The sequence below is a fragment of the Annulohypoxylon maeteangense genome (genome assembly GCF_022496945.1).
Source record: "Annulohypoxylon maeteangense strain CBS 123835 unplaced genomic scaffold GGS22scaffold_5, whole genome shotgun sequence".
Taxonomy (NCBI): Eukaryota; Fungi; Ascomycota; class Sordariomycetes; order Xylariales; family Hypoxylaceae; genus Annulohypoxylon; species Annulohypoxylon maeteangense.
In genome coordinates this window covers 1581824-1608652 of record NW_025953252.1, presented here as the reverse complement: position 1 = coordinate 1608652, position 26829 = coordinate 1581824, and the positions used below count along the sequence as shown (strand labels likewise).

The following is a 26829-nucleotide window of genomic DNA, read 5'->3' as shown; positions in this document are numbered from 1 at the left end:
AATCGTTGAACTATCTTACGTACCGTAGCGGGAAACCCCATGTCGCGAGAATAACTTAATTAAATGAATGGTTCTAATATAAAGAATGGTTTCTCCTAATTTCTATCGATCTTATGCATGTAATGCTTCTATGAGGTTTAGAATCATTCTTGCGATCCAGGGGTTCTCGCTACGGTACATCTACCGACCTACCTCCCCGCGCATTCAACTTGTTCAACTCATACATTGAATTTATCAAGTCGATATAAACTGATTACCTAACTAATCATATTAGTGTTCAAATGTGCGCATTTAATAGTTGAATGAAGTCTAGGAAATATCTAAAATGTGTAAAACGATTGGTTGAGATATAAGTATTAGCTAAGTCTGCTAAAGAATTAGCGCTAAATACCCCTAAAGCTCCCTGTAACGTAAAATATTTTAGTGGTCAATCTGATATGAATCTAATGGTTACCCTTAAACATATAGTGACAAAACTATGTCTCTTGGTAGAGTGGACCATATTAGTGTTATGGGACTCCGTAGGGAATCATGTCCTTGCAACACCATCCACATGGCAGACTCAACCTCTAAGTCTATCTCGGAGTTCCTAGGGTACGCGTCAGTGACATTGAAAATTGATCATACGGATAAAAGTGGGCAACAAACCCTAAGCCGCTGCTGAGAGATTTCCCGCGAAGCTTTGCTGTGCGATAACAGTGCGTGTATAAGGTCCCTCTTCCTGAACGTCTAGCACATACTATGGACAGGTTAGTTGCAAGTGAGTATTGAATACCGGGGAGGGAATGTAATGTGTACCTTCTCAATACTATCTTCTATTATGAATCGCATCGTGGTAACCTCTCTAGTTTGGGAAATCCTGTGTATCCTTGAGAAAGCTTGCTCCTCTATAGACGGGTTCCATGGTGGCTCCATGCAATATGCACGCGATGCTGATGTCAAAGTGAACCTATAGTGGAAGGTGGTTAACAACGCAGCCCTCACGCATGCATAAAAATGTGAACAAGAGTTATAAACATACCCGATAGCACCGCATGATAGAGTAAGAGGCAGAACATTTGTGTCGCTCCCGTCTGGGAATTCTTGAAGGATGTTTGAACGCTGAGTGGGTTTCACATCGCCATCGATTCGAACATAGGATATTCCTGCCCTCTTGAGCGCCACTCGCGTCCTGTCTAACATACCTAGTAGCCTTCCAACCGGAGAATACGATACTGATTCGTATGAGTTAGCCTCCAGGTTCATATCTACTATTAAACAAATCAGTGGCATAGGTAGCTAGATGAACTCTTACCTCTTAGTGCCCCTGGTACACTTCTGTAGGTAAGTCATGAATCAAAGGCACGAATTTTGGTTAGGACGTACACCTCATCAACGCGGAGAAATACCTCTGATAACGATGTAGTGGGTTGGGAGGAAGTATCGTGATCCATGCAGGTGATTTCCGCCCTACCAAGAGTGAAAATCTGGCGGAGCACATTGATCTTTTGGAGGACATTTTGGTAGGATATTTGTGGCTTCTCTGGTTCCAACGCATCTTCTATGAGTCTGATTGTTTTCTCTTTAGCCTTATCATATGCTCGCGCCTCTTGGTCAGGCGAGCCATAAGGTCCTGTCGCCAAGGGAGTTTGACGCTAGGATACGGTGTGACTAAGGGTTTTCCTAGAAAATTGAAATGGCTCGATTAGCCCGCGCCGACTTCATATCACTTGAAGAAACGAAGATGAGTTCTAATAAAGATCGAATTGCTTTTAGCATGTTTCCGTGCGTCCCTTGTCGTCTTCTATAGGTAGAATAGGCCTTGTCAGCTGTCAGAAGAAGCTACCAGCGAGACTGACAGCTGCAACATCAGTTGCTGCGTTGCTTACCTAACGATATATTTAATTTTAATTTATTTGTCTCCTTGCCAATTAATGTCAAAAAGTCTACCTAGCGTCTTAAAGACTCATGTCTATTATTCAATGAGTGATACTTCGAAGAAAGTGTATTCATTCTAAACGAAAACATGATGCGAAATATCAACGTAGAACGGAAAGGCGCCGTGTCTTGTCGGCTGGCGGCTATTGAGCTGCAGCTGGCATCGCAGCTAGAGGGCAGGAAAAATCTTTCTAAGGGCACCTCTGAGACTGTAGTGACAGACTCCTTGCTTTTGCGTTAGCATGGTAAAAGATTTTACAAGAAATAGAGGAGCTGACATGTATGGGGATTCCAAATCACAAAATCATAAAAGAAGAGGTTTAGCTAAAGGTGACATTTTAGCATAGATCCAGCAAAATCCCATGCAGGAAACAGTGTTTATATCTAACTGCACGCCGACGCCCCATTATCCAAGTTTAAAATCGTACGAAATCAAATTCCTGTCCAACCGCGAGGCAGGAATCATCGTTATAATACATCGTATAGTAGTTACAGTTCTTAGTCGCATCCGTGGGGATGATTTGAAGGTCGAAGGAGACTCCCAAATAGACGAAATTTTCGCATAATCCACATAATCTTAGCTTCATCATCCTCGGGTCATCGTGTCCTGAATCCGTTTAGAATTCTAGGTATAGACCCTCTCTCGGGTTCTCGTAAAAGGTGCCGCCCATGTGATTGATCAGGCGACAGCGTTCCTCCATCGTGTGGCAATTGTTGATTCTGCCGACACCTCTTGCCGATGCATCTTCGTGAGTCGTTCTTAGGACCCAGACACCGCCTCCTGGAGGCCATCCGACAAAAGTGACCGGGTCTCCCGACCTGTCCGGATCCATGGTCTTTTGTCGGTAGGCCGCTTCGCTCTCCCACCACGTCGCTCCGAGCCTGCGCATGTTGTTGCAATGCGCATCCTCCTCTTCCTGATCCAGCGCTCTCATGGCGATGTGAAATCGATCGAGCCCTAGAAAGTCGAGCTCGACCGCGTTGCAATGAAGGACGTAGACGCCTCCATAGCTGGGGTATCCACGGACGGCCGCACCGGATCTAACTCCGAATTGAGTCCTAAATTGAGGTCTATCCAGTACTATGAGGAAATCGTCGTCATTTCCCGAGTCGTAGACAAGCTGTCGTGATTCTGTGCTGGCCGCCATAGGGTCATGGTCCGGCTCACCGCCATTGTCACGCCCAGTGCCGCGTTCGTTGTTGACACTGTCATCTTCCGACTCATAGTCGAGATCTCGCGTCAAAGCAAGATCGCGCGTTCTCGAGCGTCTTGAATGCCGTGTTTTGAATGAGAATAGGTAACTTCCAGACAGTGCTGCGATGAAAAATAAGGCTGGTGTTATCAAGGACATGATGCCCGGAGAGGGTTGTGATCGCAATCTGGAGGTGGACATTTTGGCTTGGGGGATCTACTTTACTTACCTATAGGATAGGTACCCCCGGTAACCTTCCCATATTAAGCACCAAGCATTATCGACGTGGTAAAGCGCTATTACCACGTCACCTTGCCGATTAACACTGCTATGGGTGACTTGGGCTCTGACGCTTGCCAGGTTTGGTTACGTGTTATGCGACCATTTGTATACTGCATAGTACTGGTGCGAATCCATGATTGGGATAAATTTTGCATTAGGCACTGTTTGGCTGCATAATATTTTGCACTTTGCAAAGCGCACATATGTAGGGCTGATATGTAACCAGGTAAATAGCCAATCACGATGCCTCCTTGACGCTCGCCAAACCAGCTTGCATACACGTGGCCACGAACACAAACGGTGAGCCACTTTTAATCCCGTAATTCATCGGCGGACCTGATCTCCTCGCCAACAACAGCCGTAGACATGCAGGTACAAATTTTTCTACACTAAAAGACGGGTATGACTTCATCGGGAATCGCGCCCCGGCTCCTCTAGTGGTTGCCTTGCCGAAGGGAAGAAGCTTGATAGGCTTTTGAGAGATGGGATTTCGACAGCGTGACCTGGTGATCTCGAAGTTCGGGCCTCAATGTATGTATATAAACTGCAGACATCGCCACAACTCGGCAATGCACTTTCGACGTGCCAAGCTCTGCGTTCATGTATTGTCGACAGCGTTGCGAAACTGTTTTTTTTCAACGGGGACTAAAAGCGGGGCGCGATGTTCACGAGCGTCAGTGCGTTGGCCCTGGCGGTGACCAGCAAAGTGAGGTCTCCAGCTGAACAGAGTTGATCGCGTGAGCGATACAACGCTTGAATCGCGTAGATCGTTCTGCTGTGATACAAATCGCTTAACTCAAAGATTAGGTATTGTGCATTCTCGATTTCAGGAATTGCCATACCTACCTACCTATCTACCTACGGCTTTCCGATGTTCTCTCGAAGTTCTCCTAGCCGAGACGATATGATGCCGCCAAGGGCATCATGGTAGATGACGACGGGTCCATATATGAGTAATTACTCGCATATATGTAAGTGCCTGCCTGGGTAAATGCAAGATCTAGATATATAATATGACTGATCTCCTTTAAGCGGATACACCCGATTAAATCGGCGGATAAGTGGTACTGTGCCCAAGTGAGCGAGGTAGCCCTAGAGGGGTGCAGGGAGATTGTTTAACGTTGCCTCAGTGACGTGCTAGGAGATTAGTAGTTACCTCAAGCATGCTAGTTTCTACGCTCGCAAATTTGACACGGCTTGTCAACGACAATATGGCATCCACTGAGTTCCTTAACCTAACGCGGTTCTCAAAATTTCCGTCTTAGCGACACGATTTGAAAGCCTTGGGATGCGATATCTCTTTGACTGTAAGGTTGATATAGAAAGTTCGTGACATAGGTGCTACCTACATACCGGGTATGTAGGTATGATACCTTAAACTTACAGAAATAATAGAAAAGCCAGTTTAGAATAATACCGCCAATGAGGTACCTAGGGTCTAAGTCGACGCGATGATAAAGAAATGTCCTTAGGAGAGGTCTATCACCTCAGGCCTTCCTTGAATACCTAGTACTAAACTAATACCTACCTAGGCAGTTAAAAGCGTAAAGCATCTAACTACCTATAAATCTGTAGGTAATTACCTAGGTACCTACCTACATTTTAGTCTCGGTCTGTTTTCACTCATTCTCCACGTCTTAGCACTTACGATACCCCTTTCTAGGTACTATCCTCAATACCACAAAGACCTTTCTGCAAAGAAGACTCGGTAAGGTTCGGAACACGCATGAATATATACCTGCATACTAACTACTAGACTGCAGGTTATTTGTAACGTGCGAATATAATCGGCAGCTCGTTTCATTGTTACAGAATACAGAGTAAGGCAGGTGATATTTTTGAGGACAGAAGGATGGACAACACCACTGCAGTCAATCCTCGCCGGAGATATAACTTGTCAGATATCCAGTTTCCGCGGCGGAAGATTAAATCTTCTACCTCAATCCCCAAACCCTCTTTTCAGTTCTTTACAAGGCTACCTACAGAGCTTCAGCTCATGATATGGGATTTCTGGCGTGAGCAGAAGGGCGTGGTCAGACACTTCATTATCTATCGTACAGAAGGCCCTTGTTATGGAGCATACGACGTAAACCTACGAAGGTTCATCACGGAGGAGGGCTCTGTTGATCCCATGAATGTCAAGATTAACCTCAAGGTTTCTAAACACCCAGTAAGAAGGTTCAATGAATGGCAAACAATGGATCGTTCTTTCGGTCGGAGACCTCCTTCTGTAAAGACGAAATCATCATTTGCCTGGGTCAACTTCGAGAAGGATGTGTTCTTCACATACGATATGCTTCCACACTGGTGGAGATCTCGGTACTTTTCCTTTGGCATACACTACAGTGATTGGTGGCGGTATGCCCAACGTTTAACTCTCTGTGTAAACAAAGAACCCGATCAGAAATTCTATAAGTACCTCCCTGATGAACTTGCTTCTATAAAAACTATCTCTATCCTACACCTAGATCCGATAAAACATAGATCACACCTAAGCGAACTGCTAGGGAAGAGATCCCTGCTTTATTGGGAAATGCGATACCGTCTCCAGCATACGATTGAAGAGATCTTTACCCGCGACGAAGGCCTAATCACCAAGACAGTTGTTGCTAAGCAAGTTGAAAGCTGCTTTCGTATAAGGGACCGGAAAATTGACATCGAGATCGTCTAATTGGGCGATCATAAATTACCTCAACATCGATACGGCAATGACTGTTTGTACCTAGGTAATCGTTCACTCATTGTCATTTAGACTGGTACTTGTTTATGTAGCCAGTATTATCTCAATATACTAGGTACCTACCTAGGTAACCACTTGGCTCTTTATAGGAGAGGACGTATGGCCTGTTTGTCTGATATTCCTATTGTGTATAGAGTAATTGTTATGCTGTCTCCGTGCGGCGCGTAGACTAAGTAAGGTACCTAGTATGTAAGTTGAGGTATGATAAAATTCGCTAATATTTGAACAATCTGTAACGAACCCAATAAAATCTTATGGTTAGGTTCCAATTATGGAGCTCAAATGAACGGCTCCTTCAATTTCATCATTCCCTAGGTTCAGTGCCGGTTTCATAAACTAGTGGGGACTCTTCATCATTGCCGCTGGCTGCTGGTACTCTCACAAACAATGATAATAGCAGCATGACGAGGCACGTGAGTGATACACCGAGGTATGGCAAGCCTATCCATTCCCCGCCCAATTTCATACCAAGCGCAAATAGACCCGCAAGTGCAGGCATCGTCCATATATTGCTACCCACCTCCACAATAGCGATGATAGTGAATAGTCTCGATCGATGTTCGGAGCCGACGTGCGATGCCGCGATGCTCTTGATAAAGCTCGACGATATGGACCCGAAAGACATGACGATGAGACCAACTACGAAGATCGATAGAGACGGAGAAACGCCGAGAATTAAAGATCCGGTCATCGAGGCAGCGTAAAACCAACGCACCAGTACCAAATCCCGTTTATCTTCATTTATTCGTATCCATCGAGGTGTGGATGGTTTGGTGATTATGTTAGTAATAGAGGGTATTAGTATAAGAACTACGGCGACGTGGGCGATGCCGTATATGGATTGAACGTAACCGGTCTCTGCTAATCGCATGTGGTATCGCTTCGAAAGAAACTGAACCATGAATTGCAAAGTACACATTATAGCCGGATACGACAGAGAGAAGATGCAGAGGAGCAAGAAAACAGAGCGTATTCGAATGATGGACAATGAATCTTTCAACTGGAGCAGACCCTGCACGGCGCGCGCCCGGAACGATACGGACCGAGAGTCGACATCATCTGATAATTCCGGGTGCAACGTTTCGGGAATTAGAGTCACTAGAGCAAGAGATATGATCCACAATATGAAAGCGAGCAACATGAGTGGCCAAGGGCCTGTTGAGGACATCATTGCTGACGCGAGCGCTGGAGAAATCAAGTTGCCGACTATACTCGTTATGTGCATGCGCATGAAAGTGAGTGACCTAAAGGTCCGAGGTCGTCAGCGAGGAGGTAGAATGCTAAAGGGGAATTCAGGAAAGGGGTTGCGTACCTGTCCCATTCGGGTATCACATCGCTCAGAATGCTGTATATACAAGCCAGAAAAACCGGCGCCCCTCCGCAGAGATGCGCAAGCGATGATATCCAAATGAGTTGAGGCGACAGCGCGTAGGAAAACCAGCCGACAATCATAATCCATAGTAAGCTCAATGTCATGCCGATTAAACAAACCACAAGCACTGGCTTGCGCCCAACCCGATCAGCTACGATGCCCCAGAACAAGGCAACAAGACAGGAGACTCCGGAATTCAGAGATTCGACAAGGGCAAGTAAGTAAGCCAAATTAGATTGAATGGTGTTGACTTTGCAGAGCTCTTCGTCGATAGGCACATCCGGACCTGAGGCCTTATCATAGTACTGATGACACAGAATATCCTCAAATATTCTGGTCATAGGTATCTGCTTGAAAGCATCTGCGGCAGAAGCGGCAAATATTATGAGAAAGAATAAGCTGATTATGGCTCTAGGCTCGTGTACTGTTGGAACGCCGATAGTACCGCTGGCGATGGATGAGGCCAACGTCGACGACCTCGAATGGTCGGGTTTCCAGAACGACTCTGGGATCTCGGAAGTATCCTCACTCCTCATAAGAGGTGTACGTTCGGTAGTGGCGGTAATTTCATCATCGCCGGCCGTCTGCTCACTCATCGTGAAGTTGAACGGCTGTCTGAAATTAGTTGTAGAGTCGAAGTTAGAAAATCATGTTTCACAAATTCCGAATTCCGAATTGGTGTAAGAATTTAGGCACCTTCGTAAGTACGTCGGTACCTAAGTACCTATTTATGACTTTATTAAGTTAAAACTCGGAATTTCTTTAACCGATTGTGGGATGACTAATATTGTGATATCGTAAAAACCGATGTATCGCAGCTTATGTAATCAAAGACATGTTTTACATATTATGTGAACTTCGGCACTTACTTCGTAACTACGTCAATTTTGAGACAAAATAATCATATTTCTACAAAGTCCGTTCTGCCTCTTTTTGCCAAATTACCTAGCCCTATTGAATCATCCCAAACTGCCGGCGAAAATCATCATATAGTATGTAGTCGGTATTAAGTATCCTACGGTATCCTCTAGTGATTCCAATGGGAACTCGAGTTGGTGAGACAAGAGAACCCCAATTGGGATAATATTGAATGTGACGAGGTATAGTTTTATGCGAAAAAAGTACCTAGTGTAAGGGAAACATTGTTCAAACCAAGGGATTCTAGAAGGTTATGAACAAACTGATATTACTAATGATGTTTTGACACTCATTGGTGAAGACCAAAAATTAGAAGTAAGGAAAACAAGAATTGATTATTATACGAAATTACTACACTGGCGCAATCTAGAGACATCGGTACCCTTTGTATTGTTCTGTGTAGAATTTTCTTTGCCAAGGACAACAAGGCAATCAATTTTGCCCATTTAGTGAAGGGATGAATGGTTAGGTAATACATCGTTGGATTAAAGGTTTACTGACATAGATAGGTAGTCTGATAATCATTTGGCCCCCTCTATCACATTGAATGTCGAGTGTAATACACTTATACTCGAAAGTTTTAATTTTTCCAACTCTACTAAGCGAGACATTTAATATTATGCAAATCATTAAACAGTAGGACTCTTGTAAAAGTTCATGTGATAGAGGAATACAATATGAAGAAATCTTATACTTAGTTAGGTATTGTGTAGTAGGTAAAGAAATTTTAGATGTCCTATCGGTGTGTCCTCCAGTACTTTTGAAGCTGGGTACGGTCTAGGAAACTTATCGAAATATTGGTTCGTTCATTAGGAGCTCCAATATCTAACACGAAGATATCCTTATAGGGGGATATTTTATATTGGGCTTCGAGGCAATCAAGTTTGCTTTCAAAGGAGCACCGTCTCAAATTTAGATGACGGGCAGGTCTGGCCAGCGCCGTTCACTGCGGCGAGAAATACTAACGCCATGCAGGAATTATCGTCCCGATGATCAATATTTGCATTCAAAGTATCAATTACATAGGTAGATATACCAAGCTTCTCTGTGATTATCCAATCCTCCTGAATAGGTACCTACCTATGTAAATAAGTATATATATATATCTACCTATATACTGTCGTTGAACGTCGTTTTCTAACATATGAAGTACTAACCCTAACTTAACAGCAGTAGAATCTGAATAACTATGTTGTAGATATCATGACACGATAATAATGACTGATTTCTCGATGTCGGGGAACTTGGCGTGGTCAGATGAGGTCGCCGGTTGAGTGGCCTCTTCATATCGAAAAGATTGGAAAATTATAAATGAGGCGACTATCTAGGATGATATTCCTCCGGTGGTAGCAGTGAGTTTGTATGACCAGCTATATAACATCTTTTTTTATATACGATGCATGCGGACCGAGACATGCATCACCGCCAACAAGTAACACCTGCATGCGCTCCAAGATGTAGGACTTTGCGACAACCACCACAATTTATAATCACAGCCAAGAATTTGATATTGCGATAGCAAACGTGAGAAATCAGAATATACTATCTGGATATGCTCCTGGTACGGCAAGGGATTGTTTGACTCGGGAAATATTCTGGATCTTATCTGCACAAGTACCCAGGTACATATAGTATGATCCCCACTAAAAATCGGGGGTTTAATTCGACAACACCATCCAATTCTCCAGCCAATCAAAAACGCCCTCCGCGATAGCTTCATTTTTCGTGTTTTCAGGCGGGAAGTTACGCACGGTCCACTATTAGCGCCCTCTTTTATTCTGCACAGCTTTCAGGGAAGTTGCTAGCCGATTGACAGCTGTCTAAACAGTGACGTCGGTCGCGTCGCGAAAAGAAATCTGCGAATATCATTGCTAATTGTAGGTGAGACATAGGCAATATTTCCCAGGCCTTGACATCCTAGATCAGGTACCTATTAGTTGTCTACTAGGTACCTAATCTATCGGATCTCCCTCTATTTACATGCACGACGAAGCATGTTGAATTTCTAGATCGTATCTCGACGATTCGTTCCGAAGGATCATAAACGCTCCATTTCAATTAATTTCTTCGGACCCGGGTGGGATCTCGGGTGGATTGTATGAATGTCGAACGGCGCCTAGAATGCGTTATCGTGATGCATAGGAAAGATTTGGCAGCACGTGGAAGGATGCATGGTACCTTCATTAGCCAGGGGGATCTGCCCCGAAAAAGGCGCCACATATCGATCTCAATACGATGCTGTAACTAGCATGTTATCCAGATCGACCACATATGATCCGACATCCCTTCGGTCCCGAATGGGCGGCGCAGCTAGGTAATTGACGATATTTGTAGTTTGTGGGTTCCTTAGGGATGCCCTAAACCCATGAAATCTTATAATATGAGAATGACTAGACGTTGCACGACGCTGAACCCTGGCGACCCTGTCGACAATGTTCGGTCGATCCGTCGCTCCCTACATAATGAATACTAAGTGCCTGGCGCCGCATCGGATCGCGCTCTTAGTGCAGCCAAGAAGACAGCTCTCTGTCTCATCGATATAATACCGTTGATCGCCATCGGTTTTATCCAGCTTTCTCGAGGGAAAGTTCACAGCATCAGCGCCGCCTAATCTCTACCCAACATGCATCTATTCGGGAGTTCGATCGTATTATGGGCCTGTGCTGCCTGGATGAGCCAGTCGGTATTAGCCGGGCCAGTATGGTGGAACACTAACCATGCTGGTGGAATACCAATGCCAATCGACTTTAGAAAGTATCAACTTACATATCAAAAGAATATTAGGAGGTCCTTGGGGGTAGGCGGTTGTACGAACAGGAATATCGCCGTTCGAAAGTCATGGTGAGACGCCGCAACCGATGACAGAGTCTAGAACCTCTTTGTCTCGGGTCCTAACATGAACTCTTAGGGATGAGATTGATGATGTAACGAGAACGGATTACATCCGAGCTGTGCATTGCCTTGCCGCGAAGCCACCATTGATGGATATGCATCTGGCGCCCGGTGCCGTCAACAGACTCGATGATTTCACATACATCCACATAAATCAAACCAATTTTATCCACCAATCAGTGAGCATATCATCATGTCAACTATCTAGTACTATACTAAACGTACTCCAGGGCTACCTATTGCCATGGCACCGCCTATTCCTCTGGCAAATCGAGAAAGCGCTTCGCGAAGAATGCGGTTACAAGGGGACACTTCCGTACTGGGATGTCCCGCGATTCTCGGACGACCAGACCAAGTCTAAAATCTTCGATGGCTCCGCGACGAGCTTTGGAGGCAACGGCGCATTTGTGCCTCACGGTCCGAAGAAAGTTATCCTCCCCGGCTTAGCTATCAGTAACTTCTCGCTACCGAAACCGGCCGGCACGGGAGGGGGTTGCATCACGGACGGACCATTCCAGAACTTCAAGATTAGCTTAGGTCCTGTCGCAAAAGAAGTTATTGACCCGGCGAATAAATTCGGATACGAGCCGAACTCTCGGTGTCTGTCGCGTGACTTTCATGAGGGTTCAAGCAAGGGCGTGTTAAACTGGGCCAATGCAACGGCTATCGTGGCATCCAATAATATCAAAGAGCTAAGGAATAATGTTGAGAAGCTATGGCACCTCAACTCGCACACGTTCGTCGGTGCCGAGGCGGCGGACCCATTCAGCACGCCTAATGACCCAGTGTTTTATCTGTTACACGCCCAGATTGACCGCCTCTGGGCGATATGGCAAGGCCAGGATTTAGAGCAAAGGACGTACGCTATCGATGGGAATAGGACATTCTTAGGCCTCGCGATGGATTATGCTCCGACTGTGCCGCCAAGTCTAGCGACGATCGAAGATCCCATGGATATGGGTCTAGGCTGGCACCCGAAGACGAAGGAGGGGATGCAAATGACGGCGGGTGGGAGGTGTTATATTTACGAGTAGATCCATCGTCAGATTATATTTCCTTATTCGTCCTATACATAATGTTTATTAGATACCAATCAGATACACGAGACATGAACTATCCACACAACCCCAGATTTAAGGTCATTGGCAATGGTAACACAAAGTCATATTTGAGAGTGAAGCGAAGCGCATCTAGTCGCAAGGATGTGGGTATAGGTTTTGACTGATGAAGATTGAAATGATGAAAATAGAAATCCTGCATGTTCTCAAGAATCTGTAGCCAGCCTTATCGCGTCGGGTAGGTATGTCTCATTAAACCGCCGAAGGATTTTCTCGGGACCGATGGTCATGAACACCGAATATTAGCTTATTCTGATTCCACTACTTAAGTCAAAGTAAGGATCAGGCATTGGCAATGTCTTCAATGAGACAAAACATATTTAAGTACGTAGGTAGTAATCCCTGCTAGGTATATGGAGTGGATAAGTACCTACCTACCTGGGTAGTAGGTAACTAAGATACCTATTATCTTGAGAGGTGACCAATATGATACTATGATTTGTAATAAGAACTCCCAAGGGCTATATAGTTGAAAGGGTCAGGATATAGGGTTAACAAATGCCTGAGTGGGAACGAGGGACGAATAAAAGGAGAAACTAGGTATTGGTAAATACCTACCTACCTAGATATGATGCTAATATGTTCCTTTCAATTACCCCTGATTCTAGAACGTCAATGTCTTGACTGCAGTAGACGGGAGCTATACCTCTTCTAGCTGCGTACCTACCTACCTAGGTAGATGAAGTACAGCCCTAAATTTAGATCGAATGATTTATAATTACACCTGGTATTATCACACCGGTTAAGTATACCGTGCTATACCGTCTATTCACATTGGAGATATTGTTTAATTCATATATCTCTTGGTTCCAGATACCCCAGATATTTGGACCTATGAGTTGCCGCCCCAATGATGCAAGATGACATTATTTAGCCTGTTGAAACTAGATGCGAAGCATAGGTCTAGATGCAATAGGGGTCTTAAGAAATCATTACGCGGGGTTCCAACCAGAAAGCTTGAATATGGAGTAGTATTGGCTGTGATGACAAACCCGCGAATCTTACAAGTGCCGACGTAAATCTAGAACAAGACATGATTTGTCTTTTCTAGAATGGCATTTATAATCTGAATTATATGCACGTTCTGTTACATATAAATATCAGTTATCTTCTCGAAAAGGGGTCGTCATTATCACAGATAAGCATGACCTAGGACAAAACCCGCATGGAATCATCCAACCACCCCTGAATTTAGAGCAGTGCGATAAAGACGAACTGCCTTGGCATCATGAGACCCCTTTCATCCATGTTAACAATACAGCAACTCGTGTTGTTGAGTGCAATCTCCTATGGAATCGCCACTGCCAACCCCTTGTACGGTCAGGGTGAGAGCCCCGAATTTACGGTAGGGACTTTGACTGGCACATATACCGGTCTCCAGAATCCGGATTTCCCTGGAGTTAGGGAATTCCGAAGCATCCCGTATGCCGAACCTCCGGTTGGAAAGCTCCGATGGAAACCGCCGGTGTCTCTTCAACCTTCTAAGGATCATCATTACTCCCACAGATTTCCTCCTTCATGTCCTCAATATCTTACATCCAAATTATCGCTATGGAATTCCAATATCACAGCATTCTCTATCAACACTGGGGACCAAAGTCATCATGCAGGAGAAATGGCACAGACAACTGCAGAAGATTGCCTAAGCTTGGCAATCTGGACCCCTATTGGCGCTACTCCGCGGGACAAGCTCCCTGTTGGCTTTTTCATGCCAGGCGGTAGTTTTAAGGGTGGTGGCCTAGATGCCCCCCACCACATACCAGCAGGATGGGTTAACCGCAGTCAGAATCATATCATGGTAACGATGAATTATAGAGTCAACATCTTCGGGTTTCCGAATGCGGTCGGATTAGAGGACCAGAATATCGGAATTCTAGATCAAAGGCTTGCGCTTGAATGGGTGCATGCGAACATTGAAGCTTTCGGGGGCGATCCCGACCGAATAACTTTATGGGGCCATTCAGCCGGTGGAGTGTCCGCGGATGTTCTTAACTTTGCTAATCATGAGAATCCGCTGGCTGCCGGTTTTTTTCTCATGTCGGGAGCGGCTATGCGAACATTCGCGCAAGGCGACAACGCGTTACAGACAAATTTCACACATGTTGCCAAGGAACTCGGATGTGACTTCCCGGACGACGCGGATGCCGAACTTGAATGCATGCAACAAATCCCAGTAAATTTGATCACAAATTTTATCGGCCATTACGGGGATGATGGGAAGAAACCTCGGTTGCTGTTTCGACCAACGGCGGACGACAAGATCATATTCAAGAACTACACGGAGCAGGCAGAAATGGGCCTGATATCCAGGGTGCCAGCTCTTATAAGCGATACTTCTAACGAACAATCAAGTCTCATCACGTATCCAATCGATAACTTACTAGGGGGGCCTAATACGACCGATGTTGATAAAGGAACGTTAGACGACTTCATATGCCCGGCATTTAACTCATCGAATGTTAGAGATTTCAATAATCTCACTACTTATCGGTATCAGTATGCAGGAAACTACTCGAACTTAACTCCCTTCTCGTGGATGGGAGCCTACCATGGGGCTGATCTGCCAATGATTTTTGGAAGTTATAATCTCACAGGAGATGCTACAGACTTCCAGAAGAAAGTAGCAGAAGCCATGCAGGATTATGTGTTAGCCTTTTTAACAGACCCAGAAAATGGAATAAAGAATTTGGGCTGGCTACCGAGTAACGCAGCTTCAAAGGGGGATATGGTGCGTTTTGGTGGGGGCGAATCTATAGTTCAAAACATCAGTTCGTTAGACATAGATGGCGCATGTATGGGCAAAGGGGTATATGATTCACATCCAGAGAGATGAATTAAATTCAATAACTATTGAAAGTAAGAAGGCTACGTTTAAAGTTTGCGATTTTGGCTTAAATATAGTTTGCTAGTAAAAAAACGCCTTCCTTTAAATTAAATTTCTAGTATGTTAAAAGGGGGGCGTTATAAGGTGGCTTTACTTTACTGAACTTAATCAAGCCATTTTTATACGTCTATTTAGACTACATTAATGCAATGTATCTGATACTTTATTATGATTCCTAGAAAATCAAGACAGACTTTGACATTGATACTATTATATGCACCTATAAATCTATATTTATTGTGGAACATATCATGTTAAGTCTGCATGTAGTCAAAATGAAGACTTTTCAAGTACTAAGTACTTGGGTATCTTGTAAGTACCTAGGTTCCGGTTGATATAATGTTAATGTTGGTGGAAACAATAACATGGAAAGTAACGAGCATTTGGGCGTCAAGAATATGAGAGGCTTTCCACTAGAAGAAAAACCTAGTCACCATCAGTAAACCTTTTGTGAGGCACCAATATTTCCTAGGCGACCATACCTAACCTAGTATATATTCTAAAAACATTCAAAGGTTATCTTTCACATTTCGCCATTTAAATAGTACGAGCCTCCCCTTTACAAAATATCTTTCCCAGCCAAAGTCAACGCACGAATATCAATTTTGTCGTCAACAAGATTAACTTGCCACCTCTATCTTCTATCATAATTTGACACGTCACGATATTTACCTTGACAAATCTTCACAGCAACTCAACATCGTCACCACCAAGACAACATCTTACGTTCCAAACATGAGTTCTGGGAACGCCGACCAGGGTGGTCAACGATGGCCTTACTATCCTTTCCCCCAGGGGAACCAGGGACATCCAGAAAATTTCGATTTCTTGACGTATCCTAGGAATAGCATTGACCAGTATTCAAGCCAGTTTGCGGGCCAGGCTTCGGGTTATCACCAAGGAACCCACCAAGGAACTCACCAAGGAACAGGCGCTCCAACTTTCCTTGTCCATTACCAATACCCACAGGCCGTACCATCGCAACCACAACCTATGCAAGACCCATCGTCATATCATCAACAAACATCTATTCCTAGGCATGTACCTTACCCAGCACCAACACAACCGTTGCCAGGTTATATCCCACCAAACTACATACCTCCATTTGGGTCTGGATACCAAAATATACCGAGTTATCAATTTACAGGACATCCTACCCCTCCCCAAGCACGGCATGGTATTACAACTCAAACGCAACCTAATCACCAACCCCAGCGTCGTGCCCGTCGTGTTACTCAAGCTTCAGGGGGAGGAACGACAAAATTTGGAGGTATTGCCAACGGTCCTCGCCACAACAAGATCATTCAGGAACCAAAACAACCCGAAGCTAGACGATCCAAGCCCATAGGTCAAGAGCCTAAACGTCAAGAGCCCTTACACCAAGAGCCCATTCAGCAGGAGCCTATTCAACAAGAGCCCATATCCCAGGAACCTGTACGCCAAGAGCCTTTACGTCAAGAGTCTGTACTTCAGCAACCTACACCGGCACCTACACATCAAGCACCTACACCTCCGGCACTTACACGTCAAGCACCTACTCATCAAGAGCCCACTCATCAAGAACCTATACAGCCAGAGCCTAGACAGCCGAATACCAACCAGAGGGAAGTTAAAAATCCTAGAATTGCAGAACTTGAGGCTCAAGAAGAGAGACTTGTAGAGCCAAATTTACCACATAACATGGGCCCAATCTGGATTGCATGCCGACGCATGAGTTTCGACGAGAAGAAACGTCAAGTTCTAGAGGAGCAAGAGGAAGCCGAATCCAAGGCTGCATCACAACCCATCGAAATGTGGCCACCAAGCCCCCGCCCCAAATCACCATTTCGCATGCCTGGATCACCACAAAAGCCGCCACCCGAAACTCTTACGGTAACTCCGGCGATGCTTATGGTGGATCCTCACGACATCACTGAGAGGACGGAGAATGTACAGACTCTACATACTTTGCAGGCAGAATGCGATGCGCAGTACTTGAAGGATAAAAAGGCTACTCAGGCTGCTCAGGCCGCGAAGGAAGCGAAGGAAGCTAAGGAAGCGCAGGAAGTGCAGGAAGCACAGGCCACCGAGGCCGCCCAAGCCATACAGCCTCCCCAACCTACACAACCTACGCAAGCCACGCTAGGCATGGAGCCTGTAAGGTACGCCCAGGCGACATCATACGCCGAAACCGCAATCCACATGGGCACAACCAACCACAACCAGCAAACCGTCGACGTCTACGCCATCATGAACCTGAGCAGCGGTAAAGTCGATCTTCGAACAGGTTCACCTGAGTCGTCGCTAGCTGAGATCCGCGAGGGCACCGTCGTCCCATACTCGAAAGTAGACCTGAACGCGTACTTCCAGAGCATGTCTAAGAAACAGTCTATTGTATGGGTTCAGCACCTCCGCGCCATGATTCCCGGTCGCAACGACAAGCTCATAAGGTGGTCGTAGGACCCACCTAAAACACACACCCCTCCCCTTTCGTCCCCAGAGAGCGATTCGATGATTATGTGAGATGGATAGATGGATGGATGGATTATATTGGATGATTTGAATGGATATCAGTGCGGGAGTTTAATGTTATGCGATAGGGTTCAATGAATTGGAGGAATAAGGTTTACTAAGCATGTGGCTTAGCTAGGACAGCAGAGGAAGGGGGGATGGATGACAGTATAGCTCTGGGGACCTCGGGATAGTTCATTCCAAACGAAATTGAGACGGATTGAACCCAATTTCTTCCATGTGTTGCACCATATGCCAACCAATGTGATCTGTTCGAAACTTAATCAACGTCAAACTAGGTACACAACAAAGGTAATTGCTTACCTAATTGTTTACTTCACGGATCACATAATGGCTTACCTAATCAATCAATGAAGTAGGAGCAGGTTCAGTAACAAAGCAGCATCCAGATACAAAGGATTACTAATTAGGTAGTGCTCAAGTCAATATTCCTAATATTTCCAAGTATAAGGTATAAAATCCACCACATTAGGTAAACCACCAAGTTGAGGACACAGTTATCCCCTATGCTATACCAAATTCCGCATTACGTAACAAAACCAAGATGCTTACATAAGCAAAGCACCTTCCGCGCCACCTATGTCCTTACCTCCTCTAATTTATCCTTCAAATGATTAATAAATCCAAGATTTTCCGTCCTGAGTCTCTCGAGTGGAAATCTCATGTCCTGGCTATTCGTAGCGAGAGAGTGATCAATAGCCTGCAAGGTTTTCATCGAAATTTGGAGTGCAGTGCGGTAGTAATTAAACTCGTAAAACGAATATGCCGCGGAAATCTCCAGACTTAGCGAGAATATCGGGGATTCCTTTCGCATCACCCTTAGACATTGGATGAGCTCGCCAGTGACTGCCGTCGACTGTTCATGGAATGACTTCGAGACTCTTAGCTTGAATAGCCAGTGAAGGGATTGAATGGTCTCCGGGTGGAATCTTCCGAGATGTGACTTGTGAGAATCGTAGATTCTCTGAGACATAGCGTAAACGTCCTTGCCTTGGAAGTAGACCGGATCGTTTTCCTCATTTTCAGCCCATGGACCTGGATTTACCAATGACTTGATTCTATAGCCAAGTATCAACGTTTCGCGCTGGGCGCATAGCGTGATAATATGAGACCCACCCAGAACTTCCCCGCGGGCTCTGATCACATCCTCCAGCTGTCCTCTTACTCTTATGTAATTCCCTACGTTCTCTTCGTTGTCCCTTGTTATGATAGCAAGCCGATTGAGGGTTGCCACTGTATCAAGATGTGAATCACCAAGCTCTGCCTTCTCTTGCGACCAAACTGCTTTGTGAATCGATATGGCGAAATCTGCGGAAGATTGTTGTTGGTACAGTACATCTGCATATACTGACAAAGCTTTGAGGAACTGAGGGTGGGGTTTCTTGCCCAAGAAAGCTGCCTTGGGATCCTTCACAAAGGTGCGTAGGAAGTCACTCAACCCGTATTCCGGAACTCTGCTATCTCCAGCTTTCAGGTTTGCTTTATTCAACTTCGAATTCTTAGCATATTCTTGAAGTTTCGCCTCTAGTACTGGAACCAAGAGTTTTGTTGCAGTATCAAATTTCCCCCTTTTGAGATAGACTTTAGCTAGGAAGCACTGATGCTGAAACATGTCTGGGTGGTTACTCTTAAGAGAACGCTCAAGAATTGGGATGATTAATTCGAATTCTGCTTCAGACGCACAATATTCCCCTCGATGAAACCTCGCTGCTGCCAATAAAGTCCTACTGTGAAGAGTTAAGATATCGCTGTCGCCTAATATTTCAGTTGTTCTCCGGACCAAAGTTGTGGCGGTGTCGAGGGCGGGAAGGGAACGCCACAGATTTAATTGAATTTGTACCATGATACTCATCGTGACGAGCGTCAAAGGATGCGCATACCCCTTCTCTTCACTCAATATCGAAAGAGTTGTCTTGCAAAGTCCCTCTGCTTCAACAGGCTTAGAGTTGAGCACTAGCAACAGAGCTCGAAAACTTGAGATCTCGAGCCTTGAGGTGTGATCCCGCGCGAAGTACTTCCGATAGCCACATTCGGCTTGCTCAAGTGCATCGAGGGCTTGTCGGTAGTTCCCATGAACCATTTCCATTGAGGCGGTCGCTAGATAGGCTCGATGGTCTTTTATCTCGCGCCGCAAGCTTTCACCGAGATCCTTCTCAGATTCTGGCATTTCGAATGGGGTTTTTTCCAGAGTTTTTTCTGCTTGTGCGGGAGACAGATCTTGTAGAAATCCATACCTGGTTTCTACATAGTGCTGCAGGTGATTGATGCTAAAGAGTTCCGGCGTGAGCCTGATATGGCCCTTGGAAGAGTTCTCTCCAATAGCCATGGTGATATTTGTTTCGTTGAGAATTGTATCGCAGAAGCTTTTCTCTGTGGTTTTTTTTAGAAGGAGCAGAGTTGATTGGGGGATGTAAGAATTGATTATATGGTAATAACCATTGCGGAATCGAGTTGAGTTGTTCGAACCTACTTCGTACCTGCCTGAATCACATACTCGGTAGGTGCATCACATTGATGATGCATCGTGTCTTAATCGACTATCGTAATGGAAGTTCCGACCGATAAACCCTATGTGACGCCAATCGTGACGGACCTGCCGATAAATATCATTCGCGTTTGCCTTCCAAGTAAGTTTAGTGGCATCGTACGCACCGTTACACCATTGTCACTGATCCCCGCATTGAAAGACGGTAGATTACTAGCCACAGTTGACACGGAGATTTATATCTAACGTGCCATCGTCACCATTTGCTTGGTTCCTCTTTAGTTCGAATTCTCGCTCGCCCAAGTGCTCCTCTAAAACATTTCTCTAGGGATGAAAGTAAGATTGGGTCCGTCATGCTCACCCACAAAAGCATCATACAACTGAAACTCGTCCACGCGATCGCGCAAGCCCCCATCCCACCCCCCCGGACCACCACCACCCAGCTTCCCCGATTCTCCAAGCGCCTTCTTGAAGTCGAAATACCAGAGCGTCTTTGCCAGGACCAAGCTAATTTCCATGTACGCCATCGCCTTGCCCAGACACGCGGTGTCGCCAAACGAAAAGGGGATGAAGGCCTCCTCCATTCTCGCCAGTCTATCAGGATCAGTCTTGTCGAGCCAGCGCTCAGGCCGGAAGGCGAACGGCTCGGGGAAGTACGCCTCGTTGTGCATAAGGCAGTACGCGCTGATAGCCACCAATGTCCCGCCAGGAACAACATGGCCATCGATGACACAGGGTTCTTTGGATGAGAGATCGCGGTCCACTTCGCGCCAGGGCATCACCGTTGTGGGTGGCGACATGCGGAGCGTCTCGTCGATGACAGCGCGCAGGTACTTGCAACCGAGGAGCTGCGGCCCACCCTGTATGAGGGACCCGTCTGAGAAGGTGTCGCGGATTTCGGCGGCAAGACGAGTGTAGACAAGAGGGTAGCGAGACAGGTAGAAGAAGGCAGCGCTCAGGGCGCAAGAGGATGTCTGGCCGCCTGCGGGAAAGAAAAACAGAGCCTCGGCCCATACTTGGCTCTTTTCGATCGAGTTGGATGTTGCTGAATCGGATTCGGAATGGCTTGTCGAAGCAACGGCCCAAAAGTCATGCCTCCCCGAATTCTCTTCAATGGCAGCCCGCCTTTTGATGATATTCTTGAGGAGCCTTCCGGCTGTGAGAAGCTTGGACATGTTGAGCAGCATAACAATCCGATCCAAGGCTCGAATGGCGGGCCAAGCCATGTACACACTGTGAATCGTGTTCATGTGCAGGAAGATGTCAATAAGGGTCCTGTTCTCCGACTCGGTTTGCGACGCAAGGTCGACCCCAAAGCCGAGTTGGACGGCAATGTCGCTGGCAAGCCGTTCGCACAGGGGCGTCATGTTGACCGGGCCAGCCTCGGCAGCCTCGAGGAGCTTTCGGAGAAAGACATCGACCTCGCCGCGCATCGTCGGCTCGAATCTCTGCAGGGAATGGCTGGAGAGGACACGTCCGTAGACATTGCGCTTCATTCGGTGGGGTTCCGGGTCCACCGTCCCCAGGACATGTGGGACACGGCTGAACGACGTGAAGGTGTAAACGTGTGATTTGCGAATCGAGGCATGCCGTCTCAAATCTGCTTGCGTTGTCAATGGGTTGCTTGGCGGGATGCAAGACTACTAAAACATGAAATAGGCGCTGTATCAGAGGGGCATTTACCGCCAAGAGCCGCCACCGTGTTGAAGACAAGGCGATTAGGTCCCTGTCTATACACGGGACCGTATTTCTGAAGGTCGGAATGCGCTTTAAGATGGAGCCGTTTCCGCTTCACCTGGTAACCGCCGTATGCATCGGTGAGCTTGGCGATGAAGGGGCCTGGGAAGGTTCGAAGAGGGTGGAACGCGAGCCGATAACTCCCAATGAAAAGTGCCTTCAAACGACCATTTGTTAGCTGCCAGGAAGACCTGAATACAGTCGACTAGGCTGGTTCATAGCTGGAAAGTTCTTACCAGCGGTAAGATCATGCCCACAGCGTATTTCGCCGCATCGAGAAGCGCGTGGATCAGGTCCATGATTTTTTGGTGACTTCTGCCACCAGAGGACGAGGCTCGCTACTGTCATGCGTCTCCGGAACTTGGAAGAACTGCCATGAAAATCAAGCCAGCCCGGGAAAGGTCAACAGAGAGAGGGCATAGATGAGAATTTTTCGCGGCCTGTTTGGGGTCCAACGAATATGTGCAGTTATGCGCAAAGAGCTGTACTAGACGCGTGATGGCCTATTGTCACTCGAGTTCGTTACACGAGTCTTGACCCTTGCCTTAAAGTCATCGTGATTTCTTGGCAGGAAATACCTATTGATCACCCTGAATAGCTAGATGACAAGTAAACAAGGGATAGAACAGTTTCCTTGTCTGGCAGACCTCCTCCCTCCGCAGGTACATGTGCACCCCAATGTTTTTCATTGCAACTGCACCAACCGTCCAACATGCCAAGCCCTGCTTTACTTGGGGGCTAAACTTCAGCCGTCTGGTTTGCGCTCTTAAGCTCTTCCGAACTCCTTTAAATACTCGCGTTCTTCTTCATCGTCCTCACATATCTCTGCATAGTTCTCAGTCAAGGCAACAGCATGGCTCAGATTGGAGGGTCAACCATCGTGGCCCTGGCCATTGCAACCTTCACTCTTTTCGTTGTTAGATTAGTGGCAAATCGACAACATGTGTCACAACTACAAGCTATGGGACTAGTGAGTTTGAGTGCTGCCATCCTATCCCCATCATGGATTAATAACTGACCGTAAAGCCAATGCCGAAATACCATCCCATATTTGGTCATATGGTTGCGATGAGACAGAGTGCCAGGTTACTACCGAGAAATAGTACGGTGCATGTTGTAATAACCTAACCCAGCTGAGTCTAGTAATTGAAATGCTTCAAATATGGAACGGAATATGGAGCTGTTGATTCCCAGGATACGCAAGCGATGGGGCATCTTGCTAAAACTATGGCACTTAGAACATTCGGAAAGGGTAAGCTTGATAAGTAGGATGAATTGCCATCTACCAACAGGTTGCGAGGTAAAATGCGCCGATCTTATAGCACGCAAAAACGACAGTATAATCTACCTAAGCACTTTATGTACAAGCGGTCCCAAATCTTCCAAGTCTTTCGCTAACACAAGTTTAGTTCGGGGTAAGCTTCAAGAGCCTGCCGGAAGGACCATCCTCGACCACCCAGATGGCGCCGTCCTTGTCCTCTCGGATACCGCGCATGCGCTTACCCATTGAGATGCGCTGAGCCTCCTTCGCCGTGTCGCCAGTGATGGTAACGCGCACAATTGATTGCGAGCTGAGACTGGTGATGATGGCATTGCCCGTCCAGCTGGAGAACAGGCTACCCTTGTAGATGATCAAGCCGGCCGGGGAGATGACGGGGACCCAGAAGGCCTTGGGCGGCTCGATATCGGGGCGCGTGCTGTGGTTCGGGATCGTTCGGCCGTCGTAGTGGCGACCCTCGGATACCACCGGCCAGCCGTAGTTGGCGCCTGACTTGATCAGGTTGAGCTCATCGCCGCCCATGGGTCCCATCTCGACCTCCCAGAGACGCCCCTCGGCGTCCCAGTCAATGCCCAATGGGTTGCGGTGGCCCAGCGACCAGATCTGCGCCTGGACGGCACCTTGACTAGCGAACGGGTTGCCCTCGAAGGCGGTGCCATTTTCGTATAGCCTGATCACCTTGCCGAGGTTGCTGGTCATGGACTGGGCCGGTGTCATCTGGTTAATCTCACCGGAAGAGATCCACAGAGCACCGTCGGGGCCGAAGAGCAGTCGACAGGCGAACTGGAGTCCGCCCGAAGCCTTCTGCGAATGGCGCCAAATGACCTCGAGGCCGGACAGCGCGCCGCCGCCGTTGTTGTCTAGCGTTAGCTTGGCCCGCGCGACTGCGCCACCTGCCCCGCCAGATCCGCTTTCGGCGTAGCTGAGATATATAATACTGTTGTCAGCGTATTCAGGGTGCAAAGCGACATCGTGGAGACCGCCCTGGCCGCCATAGGCGACGGTGGGCACACCGGTGATGGTGCCCTTAGTCTTGGTGGTCGGGTCGACAAGACGCAGGTTTCCTCGTCTCTCGGTGACGAGGACGCGGTTATCGGGTAGGAAGGCGATCGCCCATGGCTCGGAATGGTCGCTAATAGCTGTCGACTTAAACGGCTGCTGGCGAGTGTCTAAATGCTGCGATGGAACGGCCAAAGCACCGGCCACCAATGCCAAAGCGTAGGTGACAGAAAGTCCGAGACGCATCATTTTCGGGGCGACCTTTGCTTCCCAGTGTATTTTGTTCCTAGACGATCGAAGGTTGAGTGACTTAGATCGTATAGAAACTCTTGGGTTGGCACTTCCCCGGGGTAGGCAGGTATATAAGAAGCGGGAGAACACGAGCAACCCCTTGTCCAATTTCAGGCCATTCCCGGCCTATAATGGACTCGATGTGTATAAGGTTAATTAGAGTATCTACACTTTATAACCCTGGCACCGGTAGAAACTAGCTTGACTCTTGTCGACAGATTTAGCAAAAGTCCGGCATGGCATTCCCACCCTACCTAATCCGGAACGACCTTTTCTCTATTACGATGACTACCGACGCCAAGGCCGGATGGTGTGCTGTAAATTTCTAGGCATCAATATATAAATTATTAAACTCATCTTTTTTCTTCTTCGTATCATGCGGGGGCTCTCGATCCGTCTCCGCTACACTACCGGGAGGGGGGTTTGACAGCCAGAATAGACATGATGTCAATCCACGCACCGTCAAATTGGTCTTGTGGTTCTAATTGGCTATTGGAGTGAATACCGTCGCACCCGAAGGTGATCGCATCCCCTTTACAAAGGTTATTTTAGAAATAACTATCTCGCGAACATCGTCATCTTCTGAAACAATTATTGATGATCTGGTCGATGCCAGGTCCGCAATAAAGTCAGGGTCTGTAATCGTCACCAGGTTTACAAAAATGTAAAAAGGGAAGAAGTTCTCTCTGTCAATCTAGGGGGGCTTAAGGTGGGTTATATCACAAGATATCACAGCAATACAAGTCAGAGTTCTACAGTCACTTAAACTTCTTGAACCACCGTTGAATTACGGAATTAACGACTACACTCCAAGGCACTATAGTTCACTTAGCGGCCATTTTCGAAGCATATATACAGCATAAACCTCTTCAGGGAGTCCTTAAATCCATTGGCCTGATCAGGTTTCTAGGGATGGTGATAAATACTGCTTTTGACTCCTATAAAAATCGTGTTCACCCTGTAACACCCCCAATTGATGAAACTGGATTGTAGATGTTTATGAAGATACCGACTTAGGTAGTACCTACCTAGGTAACTATTAAAGCAACAACGTCGGTCTTTAAAAAGGCTTACAGAGGATGATGATCAAGTCGAGGTATTGTAACCTTGGTGGTGACCGTGCTATCTTCTCCATTTCGCTGTCCGGAACGTCCTCGATATGGCTTAATATCTCGGCTTCACCATTGCCGACCTTCTTATGTAACGGTTATCAGATCGATACGTGATCTTTCCGATGCTGGAAGGGTAATTTCGTGTACAATACTGAGTTTACAAAAATTTACTATGCTGTGAAGATTCTTAACCATGTTTTTAGAATCGCAACTTCTCGCATCACATAATCCATTTTTAGGTCCCAAAACCTCTAGTCCTAGCAGCGTCTATGTCGTGTTGGTATTAGTTGAATGGCACAACTTTGATAATTGTTCAGTGCTAAGAGGAAGTTTTAATCGAAGTGACTTCAAATGTTAGTTAGGAAGCACATGTATTCACCATTTCTCACTAGGTAGGTAGGTAATACCTGGTACCCTGCGATTAGTGACCCCTGTAGCTCCTGGTGATTCTTACCTTGATAACTTGTGCGGATTGTGACATCGTGACATCACACCTTCCCATTGTTAGTATTCTTCTCAGGATTTAATTCGAACATCCAATCATTCCCTGGAAGGTACGTGTGAATAGTAGGCAATTAGGTGCATTGCGTTAGGTAACCCCTATCACCATCGTGTATTGTTTAAAAAGTTTAATGCATTGGATTTCTTTACGAGATCCAACTTCAACCATCAATTGATTTTATGCACTGTCGAATACCGATCACAGAAAAACCCCTGCCACCAAAATCAATTCCCAGGACAATGCGTTTCCCAATTAGTTTCCAATTCTTCGTCATTACTGGTTCAATATTTTTTAAATCTTCATTAGGCTGGTCATTCACCATGTTTAACGATGCACAATGCGGCAATTCAACCTCTTCAACCACAGGAGCAGACACGGTGAAGCAGCCAGGCGATGTAACGTGCGACTCAGTCCCCAACGCTAATCGGCACAAATCGATCTTAGGTGAAATTCCGGCGGGGAGCGACTGTAGGGTCTCGCTTTATCCATCCGAGGGTTGCGGAGACAGAGAAGCGTTTAGCCTCACTCAGTACACCACCACCTGCTTCTCCCTCGAGGATTTCACTGTGCCTCTTGCATTTTATAGGGCGACTGGTT

At 46.4% G+C, this 26829-nt stretch overlaps 10 protein-coding genes across 10 annotated transcripts; 4 read left to right on the top strand and 6 right to left on the bottom strand.

Moving 5' to 3' along the window:
* Window positions 1-649: 649 nt before the first annotated feature.
* On the bottom strand, window positions 650-1182 carry GGS22DRAFT_199248 (P-loop containing nucleoside triphosphate hydrolase protein; the record flags this gene model as incomplete). Its single annotated transcript, XM_047966263.1, has 3 exons — window positions 650-739; window positions 799-949; window positions 1022-1182. 3 exons carry the CDS (start codon window positions 1180-1182, stop codon window positions 650-652), a joined length of 402 nt encoding a protein of 133 aa, XP_047820755.1.
* Window positions 1183-1897: 715 nt separating this feature from the next.
* GGS22DRAFT_158973 (uncharacterized protein) lies at window positions 1898-3324 on the bottom strand. Its single transcript, XM_047960722.1, has 2 exons — window positions 2196-3324; window positions 1898-2142 (listed from the first exon to the last, which is right to left on the bottom strand). The coding sequence occupies exon 1, from the start codon at window positions 3309-3311 to the stop codon at window positions 2535-2537; it is 777 nt and encodes a 258-aa protein (XP_047820754.1). The 5' UTR covers window positions 3312-3324; the 3' UTR covers window positions 1898-2142; window positions 2196-2534.
* A 1830-nt stretch (window positions 3325-5154) lies between these two features.
* Window positions 5155-6063, top strand: GGS22DRAFT_199242 (uncharacterized protein; the record flags this gene model as incomplete). The annotated part of the gene is made up of 1 exon (XM_047966262.1): window positions 5155-6063. The coding sequence occupies exon 1, from the start codon at window positions 5245-5247 to the stop codon at window positions 6061-6063; it is 819 nt and encodes a 272-aa protein (XP_047820753.1). The 5' UTR covers window positions 5155-5244.
* Window positions 6064-6209: 146 nt separating this feature from the next.
* Window positions 6210-8170, bottom strand: GGS22DRAFT_158969 (MFS general substrate transporter). The gene is made up of 2 exons (XM_047960721.1): window positions 7445-8170; window positions 6210-7376 (listed from the first exon to the last, which is right to left on the bottom strand). The coding sequence occupies exons 1-2, from the start codon at window positions 8098-8100 to the stop codon at window positions 6437-6439; spliced, it is 1596 nt and encodes a 531-aa protein (XP_047820752.1). The 5' UTR covers window positions 8101-8170; the 3' UTR covers window positions 6210-6436.
* A 2674-nt stretch (window positions 8171-10844) lies between these two features.
* Window positions 10845-12522, top strand: GGS22DRAFT_119019 (Di-copper centre-containing protein). Its single transcript, XM_047958175.1, has 3 exons — window positions 10845-11263; window positions 11331-11493; window positions 11545-12522. The coding sequence occupies exons 1-3, from the start codon at window positions 11046-11048 to the stop codon at window positions 12346-12348; spliced, it is 1185 nt and encodes a 394-aa protein (XP_047820751.1). The 5' UTR covers window positions 10845-11045; the 3' UTR covers window positions 12349-12522.
* Window positions 12523-13660: 1138 nt separating this feature from the next.
* On the top strand, window positions 13661-15265 carry GGS22DRAFT_199241 (alpha/beta-hydrolase; the record flags this gene model as incomplete). Its single annotated transcript, XM_047966261.1, has 1 exon — window positions 13661-15265. The coding sequence occupies one exon, from the start codon at window positions 13661-13663 to the stop codon at window positions 15263-15265; it is 1605 nt and encodes a 534-aa protein (XP_047820750.1).
* A 2216-nt stretch (window positions 15266-17481) lies between these two features.
* On the top strand, window positions 17482-17852 carry GGS22DRAFT_158964 (uncharacterized protein). Its single transcript, XM_047960720.1, has one exon. It carries the CDS (start codon window positions 17498-17500, stop codon window positions 17753-17755), a length of 258 nt encoding a protein of 85 aa, XP_047820749.1. The 5' UTR covers window positions 17482-17497; the 3' UTR covers window positions 17756-17852.
* A 486-nt stretch (window positions 17853-18338) lies between these two features.
* On the bottom strand, window positions 18339-20153 carry GGS22DRAFT_199237 (uncharacterized protein; the record flags this gene model as incomplete). The annotated part of the gene is made up of 1 exon (XM_047966260.1): window positions 18339-20153. The coding sequence occupies one exon, from the start codon at window positions 20151-20153 to the stop codon at window positions 18405-18407; it is 1749 nt and encodes a 582-aa protein (XP_047820748.1). The 3' UTR covers window positions 18339-18404.
* Window positions 20154-20623: 470 nt separating this feature from the next.
* GGS22DRAFT_178907 (cytochrome P450) lies at window positions 20624-22348 on the bottom strand (the record flags this gene model as incomplete). Its single annotated transcript, XM_047963629.1, has 4 exons — window positions 20624-21545; window positions 21669-21915; window positions 21996-22206; window positions 22286-22348. The coding sequence occupies 4 exons, from the start codon at window positions 22346-22348 to the stop codon at window positions 20624-20626; spliced, it is 1443 nt and encodes a 480-aa protein (XP_047820747.1).
* Window positions 22349-23326: 978 nt separating this feature from the next.
* Window positions 23327-24749, bottom strand: GGS22DRAFT_158963 (soluble quino protein glucose dehydrogenase). The gene has a single exon (XM_047960719.1). It carries the CDS (start codon window positions 24574-24576, stop codon window positions 23455-23457), a length of 1122 nt encoding a protein of 373 aa, XP_047820746.1. The 5' UTR covers window positions 24577-24749; the 3' UTR covers window positions 23327-23454.
* Window positions 24750-26829: the final 2080 nt, after the last annotated feature.

What these genes read in the sequence shown, in the direction of transcription:
- GGS22DRAFT_158963 (XM_047960719.1), bottom strand. Translation starts at nt 24,576, where the DNA reads ATGATGCGTCTCGGACTTTCTGTCACCTACGCTTTGGCATTGGTGGCC.
- GGS22DRAFT_158964 (XM_047960720.1), top strand. Translation starts at nt 17,498, where the DNA reads ATGGGCACAACCAACCACAACCAGCAAACCGTCGACGTCTACGCCATC.
- GGS22DRAFT_158973 (XM_047960722.1), bottom strand. Translation starts at nt 3,311, where the DNA reads ATGTCCACCTCCAGATTGCGATCACAACCCTCTCCGGGCATCATGTCC.
- GGS22DRAFT_158969 (XM_047960721.1), bottom strand. Translation starts at nt 8,100, where the DNA reads ATGAGTGAGCAGACGGCCGGCGATGATGAAATTACCGCCACTACCGAA. An exon ending in GTGATACCCGAATGGGACAG is followed by an intron (nt 7,377 to 7,444) that starts GTACGCAACCCC and finishes TCGGACCTTTAG; the next exon opens with GTCACTCACTTTCATGCGCA.
- GGS22DRAFT_119019 (XM_047958175.1), top strand. Translation starts at nt 11,046, where the DNA reads ATGCATCTATTCGGGAGTTCGATCGTATTATGGGCCTGTGCTGCCTGG. An exon ending in ATCGCCGTTCGAAAGTCATG is followed by an intron (nt 11,264 to 11,330) that starts GTGAGACGCCGC and finishes ATGAACTCTTAG; the next exon opens with GGATGAGATTGATGATGTAA. An exon ending in CCAATTTTATCCACCAATCA is followed by an intron (nt 11,494 to 11,544) that starts GTGAGCATATCA and finishes AACGTACTCCAG; the next exon opens with GGCTACCTATTGCCATGGCA.